Below are 26,752 nucleotides of genomic sequence, written 5' to 3' on the forward strand. Positions count from 1 at the left end.
TCTCAGAGCTAGTTTTTTATTTTTAAATAGAACACAGGAAATTATTCAGCAAAGAACAAAGAATCCTTGACAAACTTTAACCTGGATAAATACAAACTGTAGCTATTACTATCTGTGCTCCTCAAAACTTTTCACATTACTTACTTTATCTTGCTGCCAGTAATATCTTATCTTCCCTTTGGGAATTGACTTAGGGAAAGAAAAATTGAAATTGAATATTGAAAAAAAAAATACAAAAAACTTGCCACAGTTTTTAGAAACAAAAGCATTTTGATTTAAACCTAGAATCAATGAAAAGCAGCTACAGAAATGAAAGGTGGACTTCAGAAGAGATCATCAAGTGATCCAGTATTGTGCTGGAGATTGTCAGGGTCATTTTAAATATTTGGTCAGAAAACAGCTTTTTAATCAGAAAACTAAAATACCTTCTTAACTGCTCCTCTTCCTTGTTTCTCTCTCAAACAATTTTGCTCTCTATCCCTCTTCTCCGCTTGTCACATCAACACTTTAGGATTTAAGGATTTAAGACATAATTCAACTTCAACACTGCTGTAGTTGAGCAGTGGATGACACTGCACAACCACTTTCAAGACACCAGCCAGTCCAACAGTATCCTTGCAGTAACTTGTGCAATTCCACTGGGATACCACAGTGCTGTCTCCTATCAAGAGGGAAGCCTGAGCTCCTAATCATCACTAACTTCCCATTGTAATTAATGATACCTTAAGCTGCGTACAAATAACAGAGCTAGTGAATACAGTAAATTCCATCAACACTCACAGCAATAGCTCTCAAGCAGAAGTGGAATTTAACAGCAAATTCCTTATCTTGCCAAATTGTTTTCCCAGATCGCAGTCTGGCAATCTAAAATAAAACCCTAAATCTAAATGCTGAAGAGAATGAATTGAAAAAAAGTTCTTTTAATACTATTATTCAAAAAAAGATCTTCCTAAATTTTCCTACAAAATTATAGTTGCAGATTAAACTATCTTCCAAACTTCTGTTTCTAACAGTTCACAAAAAAATGAGCATCATATATTTTTGTGAATGCTTTGGTGACCTGTGTTAAAATCCTCTGTAACTGATGATTAATGTGTTATCCGCATACACATTAAAGGTATTCCCTAAGCTTCAATGTTATATCCCACACATTTGGCCTGTTACCCTATTTGGGACATTTTGCTCAAGAAGGATCAAATGATACCTTATGACACTAAATATCATAACTGAATACTGAACAACATGTACAGTACCTATCAGTTTTAAGTATATTGAAACTCTATTTACTGGACAATGATATGCGTTCAGAAAGTTCATCAACACAATTCAAATACACAGAGACAGTATATATGATATGAAAGACAAGAGAGGCATAGCAAGATGATTGGTTGGAGGAGATGATGGCCTTTCAGACACTGAGATTTTTTCAGTAATGGCTTTTCTATCCCATCAAAGTCTACCATTTTACCTGTGATACTAAACGATCAACACAAATATTAATGTTCTTGCTACGTTTTTCTGAACAGCTACATGGTCACCATTAACCTCCTCAGATGGAACAGTCAGTTAAGTCAATCGAGTATAATACTACCAAGTAACTTATGCAGAGTCAGACTTCCAAATTCTAGGTTTTCTGGTTTATTGTTTGCCTACCTAGTTTCTTTTTGTCAAAAACACAGACACTGGATCAATATTTTGACTGTAAATTTTTGCAATTTCACTATTTTTGCAAAAGTACTTGCAAAATACTAGTCCACTTAAGTTGATCTGTAAATATAAGAAACTTTTGCAAATCATCTGGTCAGAATATTGGATCCAATACACAGATGTGCATTGTAACAGGCTAATTACCTAGGACACTGCTACATGCAGGTAATTATACCACTTCTATATTCAGCTGAGGTCTAGAAGCAGAACAGCTGTCATTATATGGCACAAAAGCTCAGTTACTAAGTCAGATCTAAGTTGCCTCCACTCAGAAACAATTACATGATCTGCATGGATTCAGCTGCCCTTCATATTTCCTATGAAATATAAGAGTAAAAATATGAAATTACCACTTTAAAGCTCCAAATGTATGCATTTTGAACAAGTAATTAGGTACAAAACTGGCTTTATTTGACAGACGTACAGACCTTAACTAAATTATTGCCCACATTTGAATAGGAAAGTGGAGGCTAAACATGGGTCAGAATGTAGTTAAATACTACAAAATAATGGAATATACATCTGGCAAACAAAACCAGTAAAAAAATAAATCTAAACTACCTGTTGATAAAGTTCCAGCACTATCACTAATCCAAAATTAACGGTTTAGTACTTTTTTTGGTAAGAAGTTCCTTTAAGCAATACAAAAACACACTCCCTTTGGATGACGTGCTTACCTATGAATTTTTCCACCGTCATTTCTCGAGTCACCAGATCCCCAAAGACTCCCTTCAGGTTACCGATGAGCCCCCCGACCTCCTGACTCTCTGTGAAGCTCTCCAGGATATTTCTGGCGGAGATGACACCCGGCTCCTGGCTCCCGCCTTCCTCTGGCTCCGACGCCGCTCCATCCATCTCGCCCAAAGCCATGCCCGAGGCCGGCCGTCAGCGCTCCCTGCAACAGCCGGGCAGAGTTAACAGCCGGCGGGTCACGCCATCCCTCCCGCCGGGCGCGGAGCAGGGGACGCGAGGCAAAGGCGACCCCTCCCCGCAGCCGCTCGGGCGGTCCCTCAGGCGACACCGCCGCTCCTCACACACGCCCCGCCCGCCGCCATGCGGCCCACCGCGCCCCTCCCCGGCGGCCGCCGCGGAGCGGAGGCCCGGCCCTACCCTGCCTCCCCAGCCGTCCCACACAGCGGGCGGCTCTCGAAGGCGGCGCAGACGCCGGCGACAGCACCGGGGACGGCGAGCGAGGCCCTCAGCCCCCGCCCCGACACGACCCGGCAGCTCCCGCGCGCATTACCCCGGCAACCGCCGCTGCGCTCCCCGGGAGCCTGCCCCGCGCGCGCCGCCGGGCGCAACCTCCCGCCTACGGGGCGCCGCGCGGGACGAAAGGATGCAGAGACGGCTGCGCTCCCGCGCGCGGCTCGGCTCCGCCCCGCTGCCGCAGGGCGGGCGGGCGGGCGGGCTGAGAGGACGGCCTGGCCGGGGCGGGGCGGGGGCGGCGGGCGCGTCCTTCGGGGAGAGCAGGCGGGTCCCGGCGTTTATTTGGGATCCTCTGGCCTGCCGGGCCCGGGGAGCCCGTGGCTGGCGTTTCTTCAGTCAGCTGGGAAACGCCCCTCTTCATCTCGGCCGCGGCGCAGGCTCTGTCCTGCTCTGGCCGCGTCTCTGGTAGGCCGCCGCGCACAGAAACTCTCTCATGCCGGGAAGAACCGTCCTGAATCTGCCTCTCGCGTCGTTCTGCGCGGGTTGCCACAGGTGTGCGCGGAAGGCATCTGGGTTACGCCGTTCTCCATTACCTCCTCCATTGCTTACCCTACCCACGCCAAAACATTGAATTATATGGTTAAATTCGTTACCTAAATCTCGTAAAATTCTGGCAACAAGGTTTCAATGCTGAAAGCTACAGCTACAGAAAAAAGGGAAGGTAAGCAAGTGGGCAGGCTCAAACAAATGGCTGCCCCCTCACAGCACTTACTATCGCTCATGCCAGATTCCTTCCCGTTAGCTTTCTCAGGAAGATACTCTGTCGCATTTCAGCCCAAGACATACCACATCTCCATCCACGCTGCTTTTCTCACACGCTTTATATTTTACCAGATAACAGTGCTAGTTTTCCACTTCTCTCTTGACACATCGCCAACGCTGGGAAACTAAAGTCGGGGTTTCAAGTAGACATTGACTAAGTCACCTCAGGTTACCTTTTTACTTAATAGAAAATAAACCTGAAAGATCAGACCAGCTGACACACTAAAATGGGTGCTCAGGGTGAGAGGAGTCACCAGAGGTGCTCATTCCACTCCATTGATTATAAAGGAAATTGAGAGAGACACTTCAGTCTGGTCAGAACATTAGGACAGGTAACTTCTCTTTCCCAGGATCCAGAAACTCCATCCACACCCTCATCTTCAGGCTCAAAATCGTTAAAGCAAACCACAATCACAAAATGCAGGTACAGCAAACACGTAGTTTCTGCAAGGCAAATGTTTTATTTAAGAAGTTCACATGTACTTTCCAATGTAATACATGTATTTTTGTTAACATTAATAAATACTAGTATGCATGCACTTTGCTGTTTTCTCAGACCTGGATCTTCTAGCTATCAGCTACGATTTCAACTGTATTCTAACTCTATTATTCCACTTCTGCACTGTAATAATTGTATTAAGTGTTATAACCACACCGTGACAACTTCCCCTAATTGTAGCCCAAATTCAAAGGAAGTAAAAAATTTTAACTATTTGTATTATATTTACAGAGAATGAAATGCATTTTTGAAATCGTATCAATGACAACATCTAACTTTAAATTTTATGAAATCTTTATAGCACAGCCATTTAAAGTTGAAAAAAAAGTCTAAACATATTTGAGCATTTTTGAATATAGTATTTTATGTATTGGTCATGACAACTGTCTGAAGCCTAAATACATAAGTTTGGTAATTCTTATTCAAATCCTCTGATTAACATAAGCATTCATTGGACTGCACTTACATTTACTTTCTTTACCACTTTCTTGCATTAAAAAACCCACCGATCTGCTAATGTACTCTAGCTCACATTGTATGCCAGTATCATTGTTGCACAGTTTTCTCCCCAAATTCTCATTGCCTATGTTTTCTGTAAAAATAAAGGAGTTAGGAATATTAAAAAACATGATAAAGCCATCTAATTTGACACTGTTCCTTCAATAATCCAGCAGTGGCAGAACAGATTAGCTTTGCCTACTGTACATTATTTTCTAAAATTGAAAATACATCAAGCACCAACCAACACAGCAGGAACAGATGCTTTCTTGTCATCAAGACACTAAGCCTCCCTCCCACTTTTTGCTCTCTTTGTAAAAAGCTATTTAAATGTTACTATCATAGCATAGCGCACTAAAATATCATACTAAAACTAAGATATGCTATTATCAATAAATCACTGTTTTATATCAATAAACATACTGCTACTTCTCTCTTATGAGTGAAGTGCATCACTCCATCTGTGACAAGTATCATACTAAAACTATGACATGTTATTATCAAACTTGTGTGGTAACAACCCACTTTCTGACCATACACTTAATTACCAAGGAACTACAGACATCCTTTTTCCGAAATACCACTGTAATTTAATTTCTCATAGCAAGAGAAAAACAAAAGCATGTAAGTAAATTACATTAAATTAAAATAAATATTAGAAATGTTATTAATTACATATGCTTGCCAAGTGCAGTCCAAAGGGCCTTGTCTACTCCTTAAATCAAAAAGAGAATGTTTTCATTTTCAGATTCATAGAATCTGATTTAAATTTTGGATTAGGACACTTAACATGGGAAAGGAAAGACAACAGAAATATAAATGGGAAAGGGCATGGAAACAGAGACAGAAAACTAAAACATAACAAAAAAGGGAGACGTAAGGAACTAGTTACTACTTCCAGCACCACAATCCCACAACAGTAGATCTCAGTAATGAACTGCTGATAGAGCAGCAACAGAAGTGGCAGGATGCAAACAACTTTGGAAACGCAGCAGCTATGAAGTGAGACTCTCTACAGAGAGTAAGGTTAGGCTACTGTCATGCTATTTTTCCAGCCTAGTGGAGTCTTCCCAAACAATGCAGTCCTTTCCTTCAGCAGGGTATGAATCTGTGCTAGTAAACTAGTGTATAAGTTAAAAATTACACAATCACTCTTAACATTTAGTGAGGCTCAAAAGTGTACTAAGCCTTTTACATGTCAGGTGTTTTACCATCAACATTAATTCCTAGTTTTAGTTCCTAATTACTTCTGATAGCCAGGGGCTGTTCATTACTAAGGGACTATGTCAGAATTTCTCAAACCTACCTGGTTACTTCAGAAGCTTTCTCATTACATTTAGGGTAGATCCCCTGTACCCCGTCCCAAAATGGTTCCAGTGGTTTATGTAATTAAAGAGCTGATACAATTTGTTCCGTTTCTCAAATCCTGGAGCTTTGGGTATTTTACTGTGATAGGCAGAGAAAAAAGAGCTGCTAAACCCACCAAACATTCCAGCAATGGCCAGTTCAAATTCTGAATGGCCATAGAAGGAAGCAGGGTCAAAGATAATTGGCCCAGAGTCGTCCTCAGCCACATTTCCTGCCCACAGGTCCCCATGCAGGAGAGCAGGAACAATTTCTACATCACAGAACATTTCAGGAATCTTTAGCTGAAAAAGCATGAACAAACACATAACAATTAAAGAGTTTTGAGAAAAATATTAAATTAAATAAATCACTGTAGTATATGACTAAGCTGGTCAAATACTGCCTGTTTTCAGTCCTCATTGAGTGCTTTTGAGGTTGATGGCTACAAGCATAAACCTGAACTGTAAGCCAGTAATAAATGTTCTTGATTGTTCTTGACAAAGCTTACCAAATCATTTAATTCACAGTCTCTTATTAACATCTAGTATTAATGTATTGTTTCTAGACATGGATAGTGTTGGCTGTCACAAGAAATATAAATTTCATTTAAATTAAAAGGTTTCAGTAGCAAAAACAGCAGCAGTAAACATCTGTACCAATTAACCAGAATTAAGGAACAAATTTGTGATGTAGAGCTTGCAGAGAAATAAATTCCTGGCTGTTTCCTAAGTACTGCCTGGAGTGTGACCTGAACCACGGTCTCAGCTGTAAGCCTGGGCCAATTAAAAAAAAAAAAAAAAAAAAAAAAAAAAATCTGCCTGGGCAGCAGAATCTTCCCTACTTTGTAACATCAAGTTCTTAGATAGGATTTACCATCTTATTGTTATTAGCTGGATTCTAAGAAATAAATTTCAGTGCTGAACTACAGGTTTATTTTCTATCTTTCTATTAAAAAACTGAAAGAGCAACATGAATTCTTTTCAGCTGACAATGTTGCTGGACCAGCTGTGAAGCTAGTCCAGTTACTACTGTTCATTAAAAGCTATGTAAATCTCTTGTAAAACACTTTTCAAATTCCAGTGATACATATTTTCTAATATTCTAAATATCACATTTAAGACATGGTTCATACTTTTAGCTGTGACCAAAGTTCTCTGGCTTCTCTGTCTCCATAATCTTTTTCAATCAAATCCAACTGAGCTTGGAGTCGGTGACGAATGAAGAACGAAGGCCAATCACTCTGCCATTCATTCACCTAGAAAATATGATAGAGAGGTTCGTAATAAACAATTTTAACATATACATGGTCAGCATTAATAATAAATAGATATCAAGTTAAAATGTTCAATGCTGACACAATGGCCTAGACAATGTTAGTATGACCTACGCACAGTGTTATTAGAGATTTCATTGATTGTTCTTTTGGGAGTGATGCTCTCTTCCATGCTTAGGTAGGGCTTTCTTTAACATGAGATCTAAGTTGAGGTTCTGGCTGTTTCCATTCATTCAAATTTTCTTAATGTATTTTAGAGGAAGAGTTTCTGTGAGATCATTTCAGTTGTTCCATATTATATTCCAAAAATCTTTGGAAATGCAAAAGTATTCGTTCATTTTTATTGGGTAATGTGTTTCTAAGTTGATGAAAAGTTGTACTTGTAGCAAAGAGTTTGAGACATTGAAAGTTCATTTGGTTAAATAGCAGAATGAAATTCTACCATGTGCAGAGCCAGCAAATGACTGATTTTTCTCTGAGAGCCCTTTCCAATGTCTTCTGTGATGTGTTACATGATGAGGCTCTCTAAAAGCAGTGGGTTTTGCCATTTAAGATCCATATAGTATGGGTTTAGAAAAACAAAACCAAGACATGGTATCTGAAGAGATACTTATTTATTAGGTATCACCAAGCTAAAGAACCACCACATAATTTCAAATTCTTATTTGATTCAGTGTGTCTACATGCATTGTAGCAAGTCACACACGCTGAATAGTGATCATATTCCCTTCACTATCAGGTCAGAATGAAACAGTGAAAGCAGAACTGTGATCATAATGAAACAAGCTTTTGCATAAGGAATTTATAGAACCATATGAGTGCATGTTAGCTTTCACAGGCATGGAACATACCTGTGGTATATAACCACAGCAAGTGGCTGTATGGAATCCAAACTTATCCACATACTGAGACTCAGAGTGACCTGCTCCTTTACCTAAGAAACAAAAAAAATATTGGGAGTTTTGAGATCCTTACACAGTAAAGATTGCAAACACAGAACTAGATTTCAGAGATTAGGCATACAAAATAAATTTAAGCACTTATTTCATGTTCACAACCCTCTCTAAAGATGGACAGAAGTCTCTTAAACTTGAAAATACTGAATGGAAATGGAGACACAATTAATCACAGTTAGTGACTTTTCTTTGGATAAATGAGTTAGACATTCAGGAACAGAGTCCAGATACCAGATTGGCAAGCTACTGTTCTGACACTTGAACATGTTGTCATTAAACTTTGCTTATTTTTGATTCATAGATTATTTGTGGCCTGCTAGTAATTTGGTCTTCACTCAAAAATAATGGATTATAATATGTCCAGCACTAAGTCTCGAATCCGGTCCATCCCTGAAGTCATGGGAAAGACACAGAAACAGACTGGTGGTTCACATTTTAATACCAACAACTCTAGAAGAATAATTTGTTGTACAGCTTCCTTTTTTTTTTTTCCTCCCCGTTTATGCCTTAATCCACTTTCCAAACAATGATGGAAGGTGTTTTCATTGAAGTCAACAGGAACTGGATCATGACCTTACACTGCTGAATTAGCTATCTCCAAGGAGCAGCAATTGTTGTATATTTTGCTACATATTTGAGTTCAAAAATGTAATCCCCAACACCTTTAAAGGGGAACTTAATTATGTGTTTACTATCTGGGACCATATTCTGTAATAAGCTAATTGTCTAAACCAACAGTAAACAAAAAAAGAGGTTGTCTGTAAGGTCAAAAACATTTTAGGAGATTGATGGTAGATGAGGCTGAAAGGTTTAACTGACACTGAAAAAGAAAACTAGTCCAAATTTACAATTTGACTTATGAAATGTTGAAAACTCTAACTATCAAATATTAGCACTATTTCTTACTAAAATTCAGTATCTGCATAATATTATACAACAAAATATATACAAAATGAAAAATTAAAAATAAATTAATTTCGTTTTGTCAAGGTTAAAATAATATGTTTAGAAATTATAATAGTAGTTACAGCTCCTGTGTATATCACGTACATTTTACAAGTGTGGCATAGGGACAGGAGGGACATACCTCATGAAACAGTGTCCCAGTATTGAATTTACTTATCATTAAAATTATAATGCAATATTGTACCACAGCCAAATGAATTACTTCATTTTTTGTTTAGTACATGATATCAATACTCTACCAATTGTGTTTCCCTCCTTTCTCAATTTCTCTCCAAGTTTCTGGTTATAAAGATGAAGATCTGCTATCTGCTCTCCAAGCTTTGAAGAATATCTGTAGGATCAAAAAACAAAACGAAACTGAAACAAGACAAGTGAATGAAATATTACAGGGAAAAAAGAATCTCAATTAAATATGACCAAGTAAATTTTTGGCAAATATAGAACCTTAATCAAGTTCTCAAGTATGTAACAGGGAGCAAATGACTAGACAACAACTCTGAAGAAATGGGTTGTAACAGATAATAAAAAGAACGTAAGTCAATGCTCTTGCAAGAAAGGTAAACAGAACACAAGGTTGTATAAACAGGAGCATAGAGTGCAGAAGGATCAAGCAATCCTCCTTATCAGCTCCACATTAGTAAGCAGAGAATAGAACATGGTATCTACTTTTGGGCCTCATACTTTGAGATCAGCTGAACAGCAATAAGAATAATAAGTCTAAAAAGAAGCCATAGGCAAGGATTGAGTTGAGATTGCTTAATGCAGAAGACAGACAACTAAAAAACAGTTAAAATATTGCACAGATATCTGAACAGGAACTGCAAGGATGGAAACTAATTTCTTCTCCACGTCCAGAATGTGTAGGAAATAATGGGTTTAAAATTGCAGCCAAGAGGACCGAGGTTAGACATTAGAAAAATCTTTCCTAGGAACAGTGGGATGGATTGGAATGGACTGTTTGGGGAGGCTGTGGAATTGTCATTATTCTCCCAGTAAAAATAGATAGGTTGGACAAACTGCCAGAAGAGCCACAGGCATTACTGTGTTCCCATAGAGGCCCAGAATGAAGCAGTTAACTCCTGAAAGCCTATGTTCAGGAGCCTATGACTCCTGAATTCCATATTCAGGTTGGTTGGTGGATGAAATGGAACTTAATGTTATCCATCTATTTAGTTCTTCCTCACCCTAGTGCCTTTGACCTTGTTGATTGACTTCAATCATACTTGAAGATTATACTTAGAGAAGCAGAGGTTTCAAAGACATAAGAAGCCTACAAGTTTAAAGAAAACTGACAAGCTGGGAAAGGAAACTCAAATGAAAAATCTCATGAGGGAAAGATGGGCTAAACTCAGCCATTATCACATTCACTTTAGTAGCATCTCAGCACATGTGGACCAGCATACAAAGCTCTAGGCTAGCAATAGCATGCCATTTCTATTGCAGGTAGAGGGTCAGAGAAGAGCAAAATATGCGGAAGGAGTGTATACACACACATATATAGATACATATATGTATTTTTTTAATATGTACACATACAAACAAACATGGATCTTGACAGATACAAGCTCTATCTCTGAGAGAATAGAGAGGTTCTTCTCAAAGTTTTCTGACTGACTGTAAGATAAGAAAATATACCCCAAAACACAGTAAAAAGAAGAAGAGATGTGCAGACATACTTGTTGAGGTGCTTCATCTTTAGGTACTCCACGACAAACATTGCTCCTCCTCCAGGTAGGTCAATTATTTTAATGGGCTGAGGCACTCTCACAATATTGGTTTTCTGAATAGCTTCCAAACTTGCCATTTCCCCTTCAAACATTTTTCTAGCCTGCCAAGGAATAAGAATATCCTTAGGCTAAACTATGGATGTCTGCAACAAGTACTTTGGAAAAGAACAGCCTTGTTTACAAAGTTACAAGGAGTTAATTCATCTTGATAAAAGAATGTAGCTGCAGCAAGGTTTCAGTCCACACAGGGAGACTCGAGTACCTTAATTCCAACTTCTTTTTTTCCCAAATTCATTCCAGGGTAGTAGGATACGTCACATTTCACCATGATTTCCAGCTGCTTATGGAGATACCAAACTACACAGCTGTAACAATGAGGATAATACCCAAGACCTCCTCCTTCAAAACCACAGAAGACCACTACTAAATGAAGTAAAAGATTGAATCCTTAAACTGGTTTTCCTTTCCATGCAGGTCAATGGCCACCAGATGGAGACGACAGTAAATATGAAGCCTGTATTCTGCATTTTTGAAGTAAAGATGCTGTTCTTCACAGCAGTTTTAGGATGTGTTTGATATTGATAAAGCAAATTTCTGATGCACTGTGGTGTTACAAAAAGCAATTGAGTATTCGTTTAGTAATAGAAAAGTCAAGAGCTTGGCCTGAAAAATTGCAAGAATCTTACTCCCACAAATACAAAAAGCAATGGGGAAGTTTGAAACCTCTGTAGCTTTAAAAATAATACATGAGTTTTAGCACTGGCACCCTGTTTCCTCCCTCCCTCCCTCCCACTATTCTATCCTCCCAACTGAAACATGAAAAGGAATGCAGTGAATGCAAATTCGGCTTTAGGCTTTTCCAAACTCTGAGTACTACAATAACAGCTCTGTACTTAAGCCCCTTTTTACATATTGTAATGCCAATTCCTGTTGAGGGTTATCACATTGCATTACACCTCATTTTGCATGAACCAAACCTCCTACATTAATACTTGATATAAAATAGACTACAGCTTTTAAAAGAAAACTGAAAGGAAAACTGCATTAGAAGTCAGCCTAAAAATGCAGAACTCTAAATTATTAACAATCGGGTATTTTAAAATAAAAAGCTCTCTACATGCAATAATATTAGTAGATAAATATCTGCTAGCATTAACCTGAGGTTTGTGGTTGATTTTAACAAATACTCGTCCACTGTCTGTTTCATAACCTTGGCTTTGGCTAATGTATCCTCCTCCCGAGCTTCCAAACGCCTTCAGAAGGGAAGTTTTCAATTCTGTTTTCAGGATTTTTTCCATGGTAATTTCCAGGCTGCTGCAGCTGCTTTCAGCTAAATCCACTGCAAAACAAGATTAAAGGTTTGGGTCCTTCTTTCACTGTCACTGTGCTATGAGGTAAAGGGCCACCCACCAAATAAAAAAAAGAAAAATAGCAGCCAAAAAAAAAAAAAAAAAAGGCAAATCCAGAGATGTTTCAAAATGCTTTGTTTCCCATAGGCTTTTGTAGCTATACATGAAAAATAAAAATCTTTAGAAATATTTGCTAGAATAAAATTGAGAGGTGTGTCCTGGGTCCTCTCTCAACTGTGCTGAGAGCTGCTGGTATTTGTAGTTTGGACCCGTTTTTCTTTTTTAAGCTCTGCGACCGCATTGTAGAAGCGGTCATTTTTAAACCAATCCACTAGAGGGAGTCTAAGTGCAACAATACAAATTGCGCACGAGTTGTAGTTGTTTACGATACGAAAAACAATGTCGCAGTCCATAAGGATGAAATTATATCATGCTGCTGACCATAAGTCGGCCACCAGAAATATGTGGAAAGGTTGGTGGGTTTTTTTCTCTGTTTGTAGTTGCTTTGTGTGGACTGGAGTTCTGTTGTCATCACTGAGACCTTTAGAACGCTTTCCCTTCTTGGGACATAATTGGATCTCTTGTAAGAGACAGTCAAAAGATTTATTGCCTGAAAGTGCCCTCCAGTCAGTGAGATAGTAGGGTGCTCAGGGCTGGACATTATAAAGTGAAAATTCATAGTAAAAGCATCAAGTTGGTAATAAAGAAATTTAGGATACTGTTCCCATATGCTTCTCCAGATTTAACATGATCTTTAGGATGTTATTTCACCTTTTTATCTCCTTTCACAATCTGACACACAGAAAGAAGATCCCTTGGGTATTGCTGAATTTAATCACTTCATACTTGCAAAGTGCACTGATGCCCTCAGGTATAAAGTGTTAAACCTTTAAAACATGTTATCATAACCCAGATCCTACAATATTTGTTTTAATAATGTCTGTATAAAGATAACATGTTTGGTTAGGTGGCTATGACCAACTGCTAGCACATTACAATCTGTGGAAAAGGCTGCAGTTCTTGTTCTCACTTGGAGCAGCAATGCCTACCATCTCCCCAGGGAATTTCTGGATTTTGTTGCCACTGTTGCACTGTGCTTTCATGCATTTATCTCTCTTTTCACTACTATTTGTTTGCATTGATTCATATAAGCTATTTGGTTTTGACAGAGAAAGGAATGATTACTGGACAAATACTAGCTTCATTTAGGTAGGCTTTTCACTACATTCACAAATGTTTCCAGTCCTACATGGAGTGAAAAATACCGGTATAGTACAAGTTATTTCTCAAACAAGTATTTCTCAGAACATAGCTCCTTATGGTACACAGAGGAGCTGGAACATAGCAGACCTCAAAGGGACAAACTGGCTAAGGACGAACTTTTCTAACATCCAGATTTATCTAAGCAGGACATTGCTTATAGAGTAAGAGCACAAGCTGGAAAAGTGCAGCTCATGACCTGGAATCTGAAACAGTGATTCAAATACAGAAGAGTATTCAAGAACAGCAAGAAGCCCCATTCAAGGTTACGTATCATGGTTGGACATTTGCATTGTATGTCTAAAGTAACCACTGACTGCTTTGGCAATCCTTCTACAAATTCCAGCTGTAATATTTTATAACCGTCTGTCGTGGTTTAACCCCAGCCAGCAACTAAGCGCCACTCACTCCTCCCTGCTCCCAGTGGGATGGGGAGGAGAATTGGGAAAAAAGTAAAACACGTGGGTTGAGATAATAACAGCTTAATAACTAAAATTACAATAAAATAATAATAATACGAATATAATAACAATAATAATTGTAATGAAAAGGAATATAACAAAAAGAGAGAAATTAGACCCAAGAAAAGACAAGTGATGCACAATGCAATTGGCTCACCACCCGCTGACCAATGCCCAAGCAGCGATCCACCCCCTCAGCCAACTCCTCCCAGTTTATATACTGAGCATGATGTTCTATGGTGTAGAATATCCCTTTGGCTAGTTCGGGTCAGCTGTCCTGGCCATGTTCCCCTCCCAGCTTCTTGTGCACCTGCTTGCTCGCAGAGCATGGGAAGCTGAAAAATCCTTAAGTTAGGATAAGTGCTACTTAACAACAACTAAAACATCAGTGTGTTATCAACATTATCCTCACACTAAATCCAAAACACACTGTACCAGCTACTAGGAAGAAAATTAACTCTATCCCAGCTGAAACCAGGACACCATCACATCACTGATATACTAACTGTAAAATAGATTATTCACAAAATAGAGCTACAGAAAGTAATGCTGGGGAGAGGTAGAGTCTGCACTTACTGTAGGAGTCTTAAGTATTTTGTCCATACACTCCCATGGAGCATTTCTGCCTAGAAAGCGAGCCACAGCTACTAAAGCAAACAACTGTGCCTGGACCAAATAAAGCTTGAAGCGTAAGTGCTCAGCATGTACATTAAATCACAGTAAACCAGTGCACATGCACTCAAAACAACTTGATTATACCTGTAGATCTTGGACAGTTTGAGGCAGTTAGTTAATATGACGGATGTATGAAGCCCTGAAAAGTACCCTACCATTAGAACAATGTTCTTCAACTGCTGAAAGGAGGGAATCATACCCTCGGTTGCAATGGAGCACCTGGGGAAAGGATTAAAGTTTTTTGGCAACAAAATAAATGAAAATGAGCAGGTACCCTTATTTCTGCATAGTGAAAGATACCCTAATTCATTTTTCTATTAACCTGTTAAGGAAAAAAAAACCCAAAAGCCCCCCAAAACCAAAACAAACAATATTACTACTGAACCCAAAATTTTTGCAGTCTAGTAGGCCATGGACTTCTGTCCTGCAATTACCAGTGAAGATACCAATAGTTACTGACTGTAACACTTCTTTCAGCATTCTGACATTTTATTTTTGGTTAAACCAGAAATAGGACTGTGTTAATCCAAATATATTGCATCACTGACATAGTAGCCAAGAGATAGGAAAGCCTTCTTTTTGCTTCCACATTGGATTGATATTTAATTAGTAATGCACAAGTGAAAGGCCTGGTTTCCTAACATTTTTGTTCACATTGTTTCCAGTCAAGCAACTTTGAACAATATCATTTCAAAGACTGGAAGTAAAACAACTCAAATGCATCCCAGATGGGCTCAAAGGAATAGAGTGCTTGAAAAACCCACGTCAATGAATCCTCCTACCACAAACAATTCAGCACCATGGCCAGGTCACAAAGGAAAATATTAATTGCATCAGTGAGATGTGAGAAGATGGTGAGGAACTACAGAGGACTATTTATGTGAGTGTTGTTGGGCTCCTGGTTTGAGTCCTATCCTCAGGGCTATGCTTGTAGTGGAGTTTGTAACTGTTTCATTTCCCAGCTCTTTTCTTCTTGTTTTGCTCACAAATGCTTCTATTTGTTTTCAAAGACTGTCCGGAAGACAGATATCCCCACGCATACCAATGAAGAAAAAGATTGCTCACTTCTCCTTTGGGAGTAACAGTATCTAAAGAATCACAGGAAAACAAAGAAGCTGTATAGAACAGTGTAAGCCAAGAGCAAGAAAAGACCTTCCATCATAAAAACCTCCCTGCGTTTGACAGAAATTATAGTTTCTCAGTAAAGAACTATCCAAGGACAAACAATTCAGAGCTCCTTTAATCCTATAGATCTGATCTTCAGCATAACTGCACAGGCTGTAGCTCTGCATATAATATCAACCATGTCTTGGGAGATTTTAGTGAATTCTTTTGAGATTTCATTTTAAAATGTGTTGAAAAGTAATTTAATATTACTTTACAAAGAAAAATAATAAAGCTATTGTGATTCTGGTGTGGCTTAGTTACCAGAAATACACTTTCCCATTAAATCTTTTGTCACAATTGGTGCCTACTGTACGAGCTAATTATATACCACTTCCCACCTGCTTTCACTTCTGCTAGAACAGTCCAGCATCAGTTAAAATCACCAGATGTATTTATGAAGCAGTGAAGATGAAAAGCAGGAAAACAGTGCTAGAGTGCAACATTCATATCTGCAGGCAGTTTTTGCAGATGGCAGCAGTCCATGAGAATGAAAACAACAACAACAAAAAAAATCACACTGAAATGCAGAGTACATAAGAACTATACGCAATTCAGCAAAAATACAGATTCTTGCAGAGATTCAAACTGGATATATTTTCACAATTAGGACAGTCAAGCCCATAGAGGCTGTGCAGCCTCCATCCTTGGACAGTTTCAAGACCAGACAAAGACCTAAGTAACCTGGCCTGTCCTCATAGCTCATCCTGCTTTAAGCAGGAGATTGAACTAAGTGACCTCCTGAGGTCTGTCCCAACCTGAATTTTCCTATGATCCTAACCATCGAGTCCAGATTTCCAAGTCTCCCTTCCCCTAGCTCCTCTCCAAGGCAGAAGCTGACATTATTAAAATTACACATAATCATATCCCAACCCACTAACTAATTCTCTAAGGAATTAATTTCAAAATTTAGTTTAAGAAAAAAGATATAGAGAGATCTGGTTTTCAAAATATTACAAATAAATGCCTTGAGATGCTTTAGTCTACCTATGCCACACATATATTGTGATCCATCTTGAGAAAAGACTTAGAAACATCATGATAGGATATTACAATTTTTTACAATATACAAATACATGAACACTGTATATTTAAGAAAAATTCAGTGGTTCTTTAATCCTTTTTCCTTGTCCAAACAGGAATGGAAAGTCAGCAAAATTATAATACAGAACCAGGAAATACAGAATGAGAGCATGGGTACAAGGAAACACGCTCGCCAGATTTAGAATGTACGGAGGGAGCCAAGAGGGAGGAATATATGAGAAGGAAAAGCAGAACACATTAGCTTCAAACTGTAAAGAAAGAGATAAAGAATACCAAAGGCATGCCTAGAACACACAATGCAACAAAATGATCAAAGAGGAGAATTCTAAGAGCAGTGCAGAACTATACAACACGTAAGGGAAAAACAAAAATTACCTTATAGAACTGCAGCAATTTCTCCTTAAGGGTCCACCAGCAGCCTGCCTTCAGAATAGAAGAGTTCATCCCCTTCTCCATTCCCTGGTTCAACTGCTGTCTACAAGAACTCAAAACCAAGGGATCCATGGTACAGTAGAGCTCACTGTTACATTCCATCTGTATTCCTCCCTACACCCCTTCCATTTTTAATTGCAGCACAAAATAGCTTTGAAAAAGTGAGCATAATATCCCTTAAATTAAAGCTCTAAATACAATTGTTTCTATTTACCTAACTTACATAACAACACAATTTTCATTCAATCACAAAAATATTTTGATTCAGTTCTATTAGGAAAAGGTGATCTTTAAAGACTTACCATTGATCATTCAAGTCTATGACTGACTGACAGAAAATCCACCTTTATCTCACTTTTTCACTTTCTAATGATAAAAAAGTACGTAGGTATTTTAGCAAAATAAACATGCTGATTTGTTGAAGATTTGCAACAGAATGACCTTGTTAAATAACACCTAACTTTATTAAGATCGCATATGGAAATAAACAGTTAAGGGATCTAACCAGATTGACTGCTGGCTAAAATTCCACAGCATTTCTTCAATCAGCTGCACTAAGCAGCATTAAGTTTGGGTGAATGGCATAAGGATATGGGCATGGACATAACATTCCATCAACAACATCCAAACAGCTGGTACAACACAGAGTTTGAAGGCACAGATAGGACATCAAATGATACTGTAACTGAACAACATGTAAATTTTATTCAGTGACACACTGCTCCAGATTAAAATCCGTGACCATGTTCCCATCAACACCTTTGATGACCATAATTGTCTAACGAACTAGGGACCTTTAACAGGTTAGAGCAAGTAGCTCCCAAGAATGAATGCAAGCTGTAAAGTTTTAATTCAGAGAACAGAGACAACAATAATCAACTGGGAAACTTTTTATTTAAGCAACAAGGTAAAAGTAAAAGCTATTCTACCAAGCAAGGCTTTAAAACTTTTTGTAGCAAAAGTTAAACAGCCAGTGAGAAGAGTAGTAGAATTAAGGAGAAAGCTATATCAAGTGATAAGTCTTCTCTAAACTTGCTTCCAATTTGTATAAATAACTGCAAAACCAGCAACTAAAAACCCCTCAGTAATCTGCCAATATCCAGTGAAAAACATTTTTAATTAATTGAAGTCATTCCCAAACACTCATAATGCATGTTAGGAATCATGCATCTCTCTCACCTACCTGGTACGCTTGCACTGAAATATCATTACCAGCCTACATCAAAAAGAGTACAATTTTAGTATTACCATCTTGCAGGTAAAAGAAATACTCTGCAAAGCTATCCTTAAAGAACTTCTGACACTCATGTAGAGCTGCTGTTTTGTGAGTTACATTTTAACTTCCTTTGGTTTCATGCCTCTTATCCCAAGAGCTACAAAGTGCACTTGGTGGGGACTGAAGAAAAATGTTAGCTTATGGCACCTGTAGTCTAAACTACAGAAAATTTATGTGAAGCCTGTACCATGACCAGATGGCATTATCCTATGGGCAATGACAACAGTCAAAAAGTACATACTCTGTTTGTATTAGTGAGAGAGTACATCTTCACAGGATGTGTACACGTAAAGTGTCTTACCTGAAAAGAATGCACACTATTGGACAAAAGCATAATCCGAAAGAGAAGAGCACGCTAGTTCAGGTGAAAACAAAATTGCTGTAGATAAGAGCCCGCTGACTGGCAAGCACAGAACAGCCTACAAGAATGCCATGAGGCACCAAAATGCACATGCCAGAAAAAAATTATAAGCATTTTCACACAGCTCTGTAACAGAACAGGAAGCAGTCTTCATCCAATAGAATCACATTAGCATAATGAATAACAAGTCCAAATCATTTTTCACAGTTCCCATTATATAATTTTCTTGTTGACTTTCAAAATATTTTGTTAACATTGTTCTCATGCACATAACTGGACATGAAAAGCTGAAAGACTCTAAGCAATCTATTGTAAAGGTGGGGGGGAACAGCAAAAAGCAATGAGCAACTTTTTTAGCCATCTCCTCAGTAACTGAGAAAAGCAATTTTCCATTTCACAAACACTTCTCTAATGTCTTCCATTAGGGTGCAAATGCAAAACCCTGGTATTTCTCTACTCTGAAGCACAATTGGTCCCTAAGAAAGAACTTCTTCCAAATCATTTACACGTGAGTGCTTGATTTGTATTACCTTGCCTAGTCTCAAGCATACAATGCTTCCTTGACACTGACAGATCTTTTGTGCAACTGAATAAATTCCTTCCTTAGATACTTCCCTCAGAAAAGTTACTCCCAACTATCCTAAAAAGGGATGACTATGTTACACTTGGTATTCAGCAGGAATCACTGATTCTAGGTCTTTAACTGTGCAACAAGGTCAAGGGTCTTGTAGCTTTTTTTAACATTACTACTGCTGTAGTTGCACCGCCAAGTATGGGGTTTTCCAAGCAACATAGGAAGTATTCTGCTTAAGCAGCAAGTCACTTTATAAGGTTTCTCATAATGTTTAGAGAAGACCCTCTGTACCCTGTACCAAAATGGTTCCAATGGTTCATGTAGTGAAAAAGCTGATAAAGCTTTAGGCGTTTCTCAAACCCTGCAGCTTTGGGGATTTTACTGTGATAAGCAGAGTAAAAAGAACTGCTGAAGCCACCAAACATCCCAGCTATTGCAAGCTCGTACTCTGAATGGCCGTAGAAAGAAGCAGGATCGAAGATAATTGGACCAGAATCATCCTCAGCTACATTTCCTCCCCAGAGATCTCCATGCAGGAGAGCAGGAACAATTTCTACGTCACAGAACAAACTGGGTATCTTCAGCTGCAGGGGGAAAAAAGCAAGACATGTAAGTACTACATTTAAAGGTGAATGATTGTAGAGTTTTATCTGCATACATTCAGAGCATGAATTGAAACTTCTTAAAAGCTAGTTAAAAAGAAAAACAAAACTTGAAACAGCATAGGACCTAGTGAACAGAGATGCTGAGAAAATCAAGAGGATTTCTATTTTTCATAAAAGCCAGTAGCTGAAGAATAGTCATCCAAATGTTTTTTGGCAAGAAAATAAAAAAAGTAAGACTGCATTCAGTGCTGCAATATTGACCAGTTTCAGTAACATCAACAACCACCCACTTCATCATTAGAAGGCTCAAGGATCTCTCACCAACCTTGAAGAGATTTCTACAAAGTAGTACCCAAATAGCTAATACTGCAGTACTTAATCAGATACAAACCGTAAATGAATAGATAATGTGCAGAACAGTACTGCTTATATACATTTCTCATCATGACCACGTTACACGGAATGAGAAATGTGAACTTGATCTAGTATTTCCCAAACAGTAAGGCAAAGTGCTATTCGGCACACATTCACTTTGGAATATTAGCATAGGGTGATGTGGCAAAAGCCATTATACCTTAGAATAAAGGGCATTTTAATCCCTAAAAGCTGGAGTCTCTTACCAAGAGAACCTGGAGCATACCAACAAACAGGAACTTTGTTTTATGAAAAGAAAATCTAAACAACTGATACCTAGCTATCACTACAATGAGAACCGAGAGAACTTCTCCTACCTGTAGTTGTGCCCAAAGTTCTCTTGCTTCCCTGTCTCCTGAATTCTTTTCGATCATGTCCATCTGGGGCTGGATTCGTTGCTTGGCAAAGAAAGTCACCCAGTCATTCTGCCAGTCATTCACCTGAAGGAACAGGATTGCAGATGTCAGTTCTGCACCATGCAAAAGACAAATTTTCTTCTTTTTCAAATAAAAATTTGGAGGATTATACAGCCTTTTGCTGATACCATCCAGGACAGTAAATGCTACCGCTTAATAGAGTATTATCTTAAAATTAATCTTAAATTATCTTAAAACTAGGGGAATAAATAATTTTCTCTAAGCGATAAAACCCAAGAATTTGAAGAGCTATGAATGTCCAATGCAGCTGGAAGTGCTGTCCAAAGCACTATTTTCCTTAGCAGGCTCCACAGAAATAAATTAATTTCCATTATGATCATTTTGGCCCTTTGTGTCAGTGAAGGGAAAATAAGATAAACTTAAAATTCTATCAGTCTGATGAAGTACAACCTACCTGTGGAAGATAGCCACAGCAGGTAACTGTATGAAAGCCAAATTGATCCACAAACTGGACTTCCATTTGCCCTTGACCTTTACCTTTCAAACCAAAGACAAAAATCCAATACTAATGACAAGATTCTAAGTATCTACATTGCAAACGGACCTTAAAAACTACACAAGGGTACAATGCTGCTTCTACTGAGAATAAAAAAAATTGCACCTTAATACTCTTTTTGTTACAATGGTTGTTACTGTTGGGTTTTAAGTTTAAAGCTTGATGTAAAGCAGCTATATTATAACCTTCGTAATCATATTTTGAGGTAGCATATCTCCTCTGATACCATGCCCTTGCAGAAACTGTGGTTTGGGATCCCAAGGGTACCAAATAAATGTTTTGCTTACAGAGATCCAAACAGAGCAAACAAAAGCAAAAAGAAGACCCCCTGTCTGGGGGTTTTGTCCAAATCTATTTTCATAGTATCTTTAGTAGAAGATGACAAACTTATCCTGAAATAACAAAAGCTATTTTAACCATTTTGTAGATTATTATTAACTAGGTTAAATATGCAAACAGCTGTGTACGGTACCAACTGTGCTCTCTTCTTTCTTCAGCTTCTCTCCAAGTTGCTGGTTATGAAGGTGGAGATCAGCCAGTTGTGTTCCAAGCTTTGCTGAATGTCTAAGAAACAAAAGCATTCTTAGCAACACCGACACATGAATGAATCCAGTTCCTGGTATTCCAGGAATTAATTGAAAAGATTTATCAAGCAAGTAAAAGAAGTTCTGCATCTCTAACAAAGTACATTTTCAAAATATTCCTGTTAAAAACACCTCCTCTTTCTATAAAGATTATGTATTAACATAGAACAAGATGTACTTACATGGTTGTTTCTGACAACACTATTAAAAGTGAAAGTGAGCAGCAATCATAAATTTAATAACAATGAGAAACCATCAACTCTAAATTTCTGTGTGTTATCATTTCTACATGAATTTTCAGTATGGTATCTGTAAGAAAAGCATAACAACGTTATGCTTTTTTTTTTTTTTTTGGCAAATTGTCTTTCGGAAATAGAGCCAAACAAGACTCATCCTCTTCCTTATATCTCTGTCTCTCTGTCTTTGGCTTCTCCTCTCTAAAAGGCCTAGAAGATGGAAGAGTCAGGTGGGGCTTATTTATTTATCTGTTTTTAACAAAAGCTTATCCTCTACACAGTTCAGAAAACTCTTGCAGTAATTACAAACAACTCTTACAGCTAGCTGCCTCCCATGTTAACAAAAGTATATTCCTCTTCCTGTCTTAGACCTCTCATATCTTTCCCTGTTCTCAAGGCACTGTCATTTAAGGCAAAGTTATTTCTTCATTTTGTTCCTGTCAACACAGATTGTAGCTATCCCCTGAAATTTGTGTGCCAAATGTTGTATTTGCACACTTTTCATCTCAATCGGCCCAAACACAACAGGATTTCTCATCTTTCTCTTGGAGCTCACTGGGGGTTCTTCATGATTTAGAAATTCTGCAGACGAGCAGGATGAGGGATAAGACCTGAAGTTGGCTGCAGAATTTCTGAGACTGGGATGAGAAATTGGTCATGCCCACCTCCCTAATGGAACCAGACAGAAGTATTCATCATATTTTAATTTACTTAAGCGTTTGCCACAGAGGAGGGCCAAAAGTTTGAAACTATCAGAATCAAGGTGAGGGTTGTAAAAATACTGAAATTAGGTTGCATTCATCTAGGGAAATGCCTCTGCATAATTTCTTGACTAGCAATATTAAACATTGGTTCTTATACCAAAGGCAAGTACAGGTAAAACAAAACAGGTGATCAGGTAGGTAATTCTCCTGACTGTAAAAAGGAACCTTACTGTAAAAATCAATAATTACTTACAAAAACCCAAACAAACGCAAAACTAAAGAAAAACCACACTCACTTCTTGATGTATGACCTATTTGCTAGGTGAAGAATTATTAAGTATTTTACACAGTTCTCAGCTGTGTAACTTCCCAAATGTATCTTGATTTGCGTTAAAAAAAAAAAAAAAAAAAAAAAAAATTTCCTCTCCGAAAACAAGTGATTTAATTGTCACAATAGTCAAAATTTCTGGCTAAAGGAAGCAAGGATAGTACTGTGTTTTACCTGTTCAAGCCTCTCATTTCTAAATGTTCCATCACAAACAGAGTATTGCCCCCAGGCAGGTCTATAACTTTGATGGGTTTAGGCACTTTTATCGTCTGTGTTTTCAAGATGGCTTCCAAACTTGCCATTTCTCCCTCAAACATTCTTCTAGCCTGTCAAATATTAAAGGAAAGCATTAATCTCTATGATCACCAGTCCCAGGTAAACAAAGCTCTTTCACAAAACCACTTAAGGCTGTAAATGTTAAATAAAAACCTTGGAGCAAGTGGTTACTGCACATACAAGATACAGATAGATCCACACCATCAGACTTGACAGTAATTTTACAATTACAGAAATTTCACTTCATAAACCGACTCCGTGGAAGTGACTTAGGTTCTAGCATTCTCTGTAATTGTAAAAATAACTTAGAAAGTCTGTTTACAATTGAAGGAGTGCAAACTGCATATATGTAAAATGTAAGCAATATTTTATTAATGGATTATGCAGCAAACATCTAGAAAGCTATGTGCAATATACATCATCAGTTGAGAGACTAGAAGAATGGTGCTGACATTCATAGTCTTCATGACTTCCTTAACACAGATTGCTTAGTAATAGAGCCGATCTTCAAAATAACTAATTGGCAGTCACAGAATGATTTTCCCTGGCCTATTTCTTTTGCCTCATGGGGGGGAAAAAAAAAAAAGAATATAAATGATAGCAGCCAAATGCCCGTTACCACACTTTCACACAGAAGCCCTTAGAACCCAAGCCACTACCAATTGCTTTTGCTTTGATGACATTCTGAATTTAGGACCTATTTCTGCAACTGTTGTCCATATTGAGTAAAATCTGTTCTCTTCAGTTGCTCCACTGACATCAGTGACACTAGCCACATGAAGAAATGCTACTCTAGAAGAGTTAGGCAGAGATTGCAGGAAAAGGGTATTTGGGAAACCTATGGTATCTGCTAAAAGCAAAAGCAAGGAAACATAATCAATAAAATAGAAACAGAATACTACCCCTTTAGTACTGATACAAGAAACATGGTCAAAGGACAATTTGCAATACACATTGACTAAAAATTCCAAAGCCTACGGGAGATCAAGAATGAAGAACTGCTCAATTACTGAGCTATAGCTTTGTTCAGAGGTAATTATAAATACCGTATCTCTAAAGCACCATATTAGCTTAAAGTCAGCTGTTAACTTTATTAGAGTAAAACCCACAGTGTTTTCTAAAGGAACTGCTGATATACACCCACTGCTGCACACACAGCACAGCATTACAATACAGTTTGGCAAAGTTTGCTTTAATCAGCACTCAGAATCCACACACACGCAAAAGCATAGAAAATGAAATGATTACTGAATAGAAAATCTATCTAGATCTTTTTTCCTAAGCCCTATCTTCCAGCTAGCTGGATTGTATACTTAAATACACATTAAACAAAGGCCTAAGTGGAAGGCTATATTGCTATCAATTCATACTACTTTCAGTCTAATGTAAAGCAGGATAACCTTTCCGTATTTTCCCATGTTACCACCTCAGGGCATGCATCCAGCTGCTTGATAGGATCAGAAAGTGCAGACAAATTTGGAATAGATATAGTTGCATACATTTGTTTGCTATTAAAGGCAAATACAAGTTCTGACTTCTGTTCTTCCACTGAAGCTATTCATTTGACAGACACATGTATAGAGTACCTTTAAAGTAAATTCCACCTGATCTCTGCTTTTGCAAATAAGGATGCCATACAGGTATGCTGCATTATACCTATCTCTATCAAATGCAGATATCTACTTTCTACAGTAGCTGGTTCCAGGTATTGAACGAACAAAGCAGAAAATCTTGAACAACAATTGTGGAAAATATCATTTATTGAGAAAAGCTCCTTCTTATGTGCAGGGAATTACTGGTTTCATTACAACAAAGAAAGAGGCATACCCTCAGTAGATAATTTTATACCTTCTAGGTTGCTCCAGACACTTTCACAGCATATGCAGCCACAGTGATACCACCATTACCCCAGCCGTAACTGACAATAGCATACCACTGCACTGCATGCCCTAGACAAATAATACTGATACCGCAACAGCATCCCACCACAAATGCTGCTTCCCATCCCAGTGCCTACCCCCACCGCAGCCTCTCCATCCCTGGGCACTCCCACCACAAACCGGGCCCCAGACCCACAGCAGCTGCCAGCCAGAGGCTCACAGGGCAGAAGCTGCCATACGAACCCGACCTCTAACCCCGGCAGCAGGCCACCTCCCTGACACCGGCAGTCGAAATTTTACTGCCTGAGGCCAGCTGGCAAACCTCACTCCATCAAGAAGAGGCCGGGACCGGCTGAGGCTAGCCCTCCTCCCATCTCCTCAGCACGACCACCCTCACAGCTGCCTCCTCTCCCCGTCCCACCCCGGGGCCCGCCACACGCACCCCACCCTCGACCCCTACCCCCCCACACCTCCGCCTTGGAGTTGCTCTTCACGTACACCCGGCCGCGGTCCGTGTCGTAGCTCTGGCCCTGGCTGATGCAGCCGCCCCCCGAGTGCCCGGTCGGCCGGAGCACCGCGGTGCCCAGCTCCCGCCTCAGCGCGTCCTCCATGCTGCCTGCTAGGGCCAACGCGGCACTGCGCCTGCGCGAGGCGGCTGCGCCTGCGCGGCGGGGCTAACGGGGCGCGGGGAGGCGGGACTGGCAAAATGGCGGCGGCGGCGGCAGAGGTGGAGGGGGAGAGGTTGGCTAGTGGTCTGGGTGCTGCTGTGGGTACAGCTGGCGACAGGAACTGGCCAAGGGCGAGAGCTTGGTTGTAGGCGCTGGGGAGTGACCCGTGGGGAGCCGCTTATTCCCGTCTGGGGGAGGGAGAAGCGTAAAATCCCTTCTCAGAGACAGACGGAGAGGAGTGGGGTGCTGGGCTGTCGCGGCCTGGCCTCTGGGCCTCGGGGGAGCGCGGCGCTTGCGGCTGCGGAGGAGGTGAAGGGGCTTCCCCTCCGCATTGCCTCCCGCTGCTGTACCCGGGCAGCCGCACCGGGGAGAGTCCCTCGGCCCGGTGGGGTTGGACAGGATGCTAAATAATGCCAGCCAAAATTCCAGCTCTGCTGGAACGTGTTTTGTACTGCAGGGAGCCTGTAAATATGCTTTTGTTTGAACTCATTTCCCTTGGGTGTGTGGTGACTTCTTTTCTACTGTAGATGCAGAGGATGCCCACGTCATGGAAAGGATGTTGCAGTAGAGTGATATATATAAATGGA

General features: G+C 39.4%; 3 protein-coding genes across 8 annotated transcripts in view; all 3 read right to left on the reverse strand.

Annotated features, from left to right (window-relative positions):
* The window catches only part of TBCD (tubulin folding cofactor D), a 131,501-nt gene extending 128,428 nt beyond the window's left edge, over positions 1 to 3,073 (reverse strand). For 2 of the 4 annotated variants that reach the window (XM_030013158.1, XM_030013155.2), the window contains exons 1-2: positions 2,951 to 3,073; positions 2,385 to 2,602 (exon numbers count right to left, since the gene is read on the reverse strand). In XM_030013158.1, coding sequence (XP_029869018.1) covers positions 2,385 to 2,577 — 193 coding nt within the window. In that variant the 5' untranslated portion in view covers positions 2,578 to 2,602; positions 2,951 to 3,073. The other 2 variants (XM_030013157.2, XM_030013156.2) reach the window with 2 other exon arrangements.
* A 1,043-nt stretch (positions 3,074 to 4,116) lies between these two features.
* On the reverse strand, positions 4,117 to 18,073 carry FN3K (fructosamine 3 kinase). 3 transcript variants are annotated; one of them, XM_041123657.1, is made up of 6 exons: positions 17,270 to 18,073; positions 10,891 to 11,042; positions 9,454 to 9,545; positions 8,144 to 8,226; positions 7,152 to 7,274; positions 4,117 to 6,321 (listed from the first exon to the last, which is right to left on the reverse strand). In XM_041123657.1, exons 1-6 carry the CDS (start codon positions 17,426 to 17,428, stop codon positions 5,983 to 5,985), a joined length of 948 nt encoding a protein of 315 aa, XP_040979591.1. In that variant the 5' UTR covers positions 17,429 to 18,073; the 3' UTR covers positions 4,117 to 5,982. The 3 variants fall into 3 exon arrangements, with proteins under 3 accessions (XP_040979591.1, XP_029871618.1, XP_029871619.1); XM_030015758.2 differs by lacking the exon at positions 17,270 to 18,073 and adding an exon at positions 12,099 to 12,379; XM_030015759.2 differs by lacking the exon at positions 17,270 to 18,073 and adding an exon at positions 12,152 to 12,258.
* Positions 18,074 to 18,201: 128 nt separating this feature from the next.
* Positions 18,202 to 26,149, reverse strand: LOC115341852 (fructosamine 3 kinase related protein). Its single transcript, XM_030015382.2, has 6 exons — positions 25,968 to 26,149; positions 23,516 to 23,667; positions 21,962 to 22,053; positions 21,388 to 21,470; positions 20,874 to 20,996; positions 18,202 to 20,121 (listed from the first exon to the last, which is right to left on the reverse strand). The coding sequence occupies exons 1-6, from the start codon at positions 26,106 to 26,108 to the stop codon at positions 19,783 to 19,785; spliced, it is 930 nt and encodes a 309-aa protein (XP_029871242.1). The 5' UTR covers positions 26,109 to 26,149; the 3' UTR covers positions 18,202 to 19,782.
* Between the last annotated feature and the right edge of the window lie 603 nt (positions 26,150 to 26,752).

Source organism: Aquila chrysaetos, chromosome 5 (genome assembly GCF_900496995.4).
Source record: "Aquila chrysaetos chrysaetos chromosome 5, bAquChr1.4, whole genome shotgun sequence".
Taxonomy (NCBI): Eukaryota; Metazoa; Chordata; class Aves; order Accipitriformes; family Accipitridae; genus Aquila; species Aquila chrysaetos.

Excerpts from the sequence above, each read along its gene's own strand:
- FN3K (XM_041123657.1), bottom strand. The coding sequence starts at position 17,428 with ATGGAATGTAACAGTGAGCTCTACTGTACCATGGATCCCTTGGTTTTG. Across the intron at positions 9,546-10,890 it reads AAGATGAAGCACCTCAACAA|ATATTCTTCAAAGCTTGGAG; the intron begins GTATGTCTGCAC and ends TTGATCCTACAG. Across the intron at positions 8,227-9,453 it reads AAAGGAGGGAAACACAATTG|GTAAAGGAGCAGGTCACTCT; the intron begins GTAGAGTATTGA and ends TTTGTTTCTTAG.
- LOC115341852 (XM_030015382.2), bottom strand. The coding sequence starts at position 26,108 with ATGGAGGACGCGCTGAGGCGGGAGCTGGGCACCGCGGTGCTCCGGCCG. Across the intron at positions 23,668-25,967 it reads AGAGCAACTCCAAGGCGGAG|GCTAGAAGAATGTTTGAGGG; the intron begins GTGTGGGGGGGT and ends AATATTTGACAG. Across the intron at positions 20,997-21,387 it reads GCTGTGGCTATCTTCCACAG|GTGAATGACTGGCAGAATGA; the intron begins GTAGGTTGTACT and ends CTGTTCCTTCAG.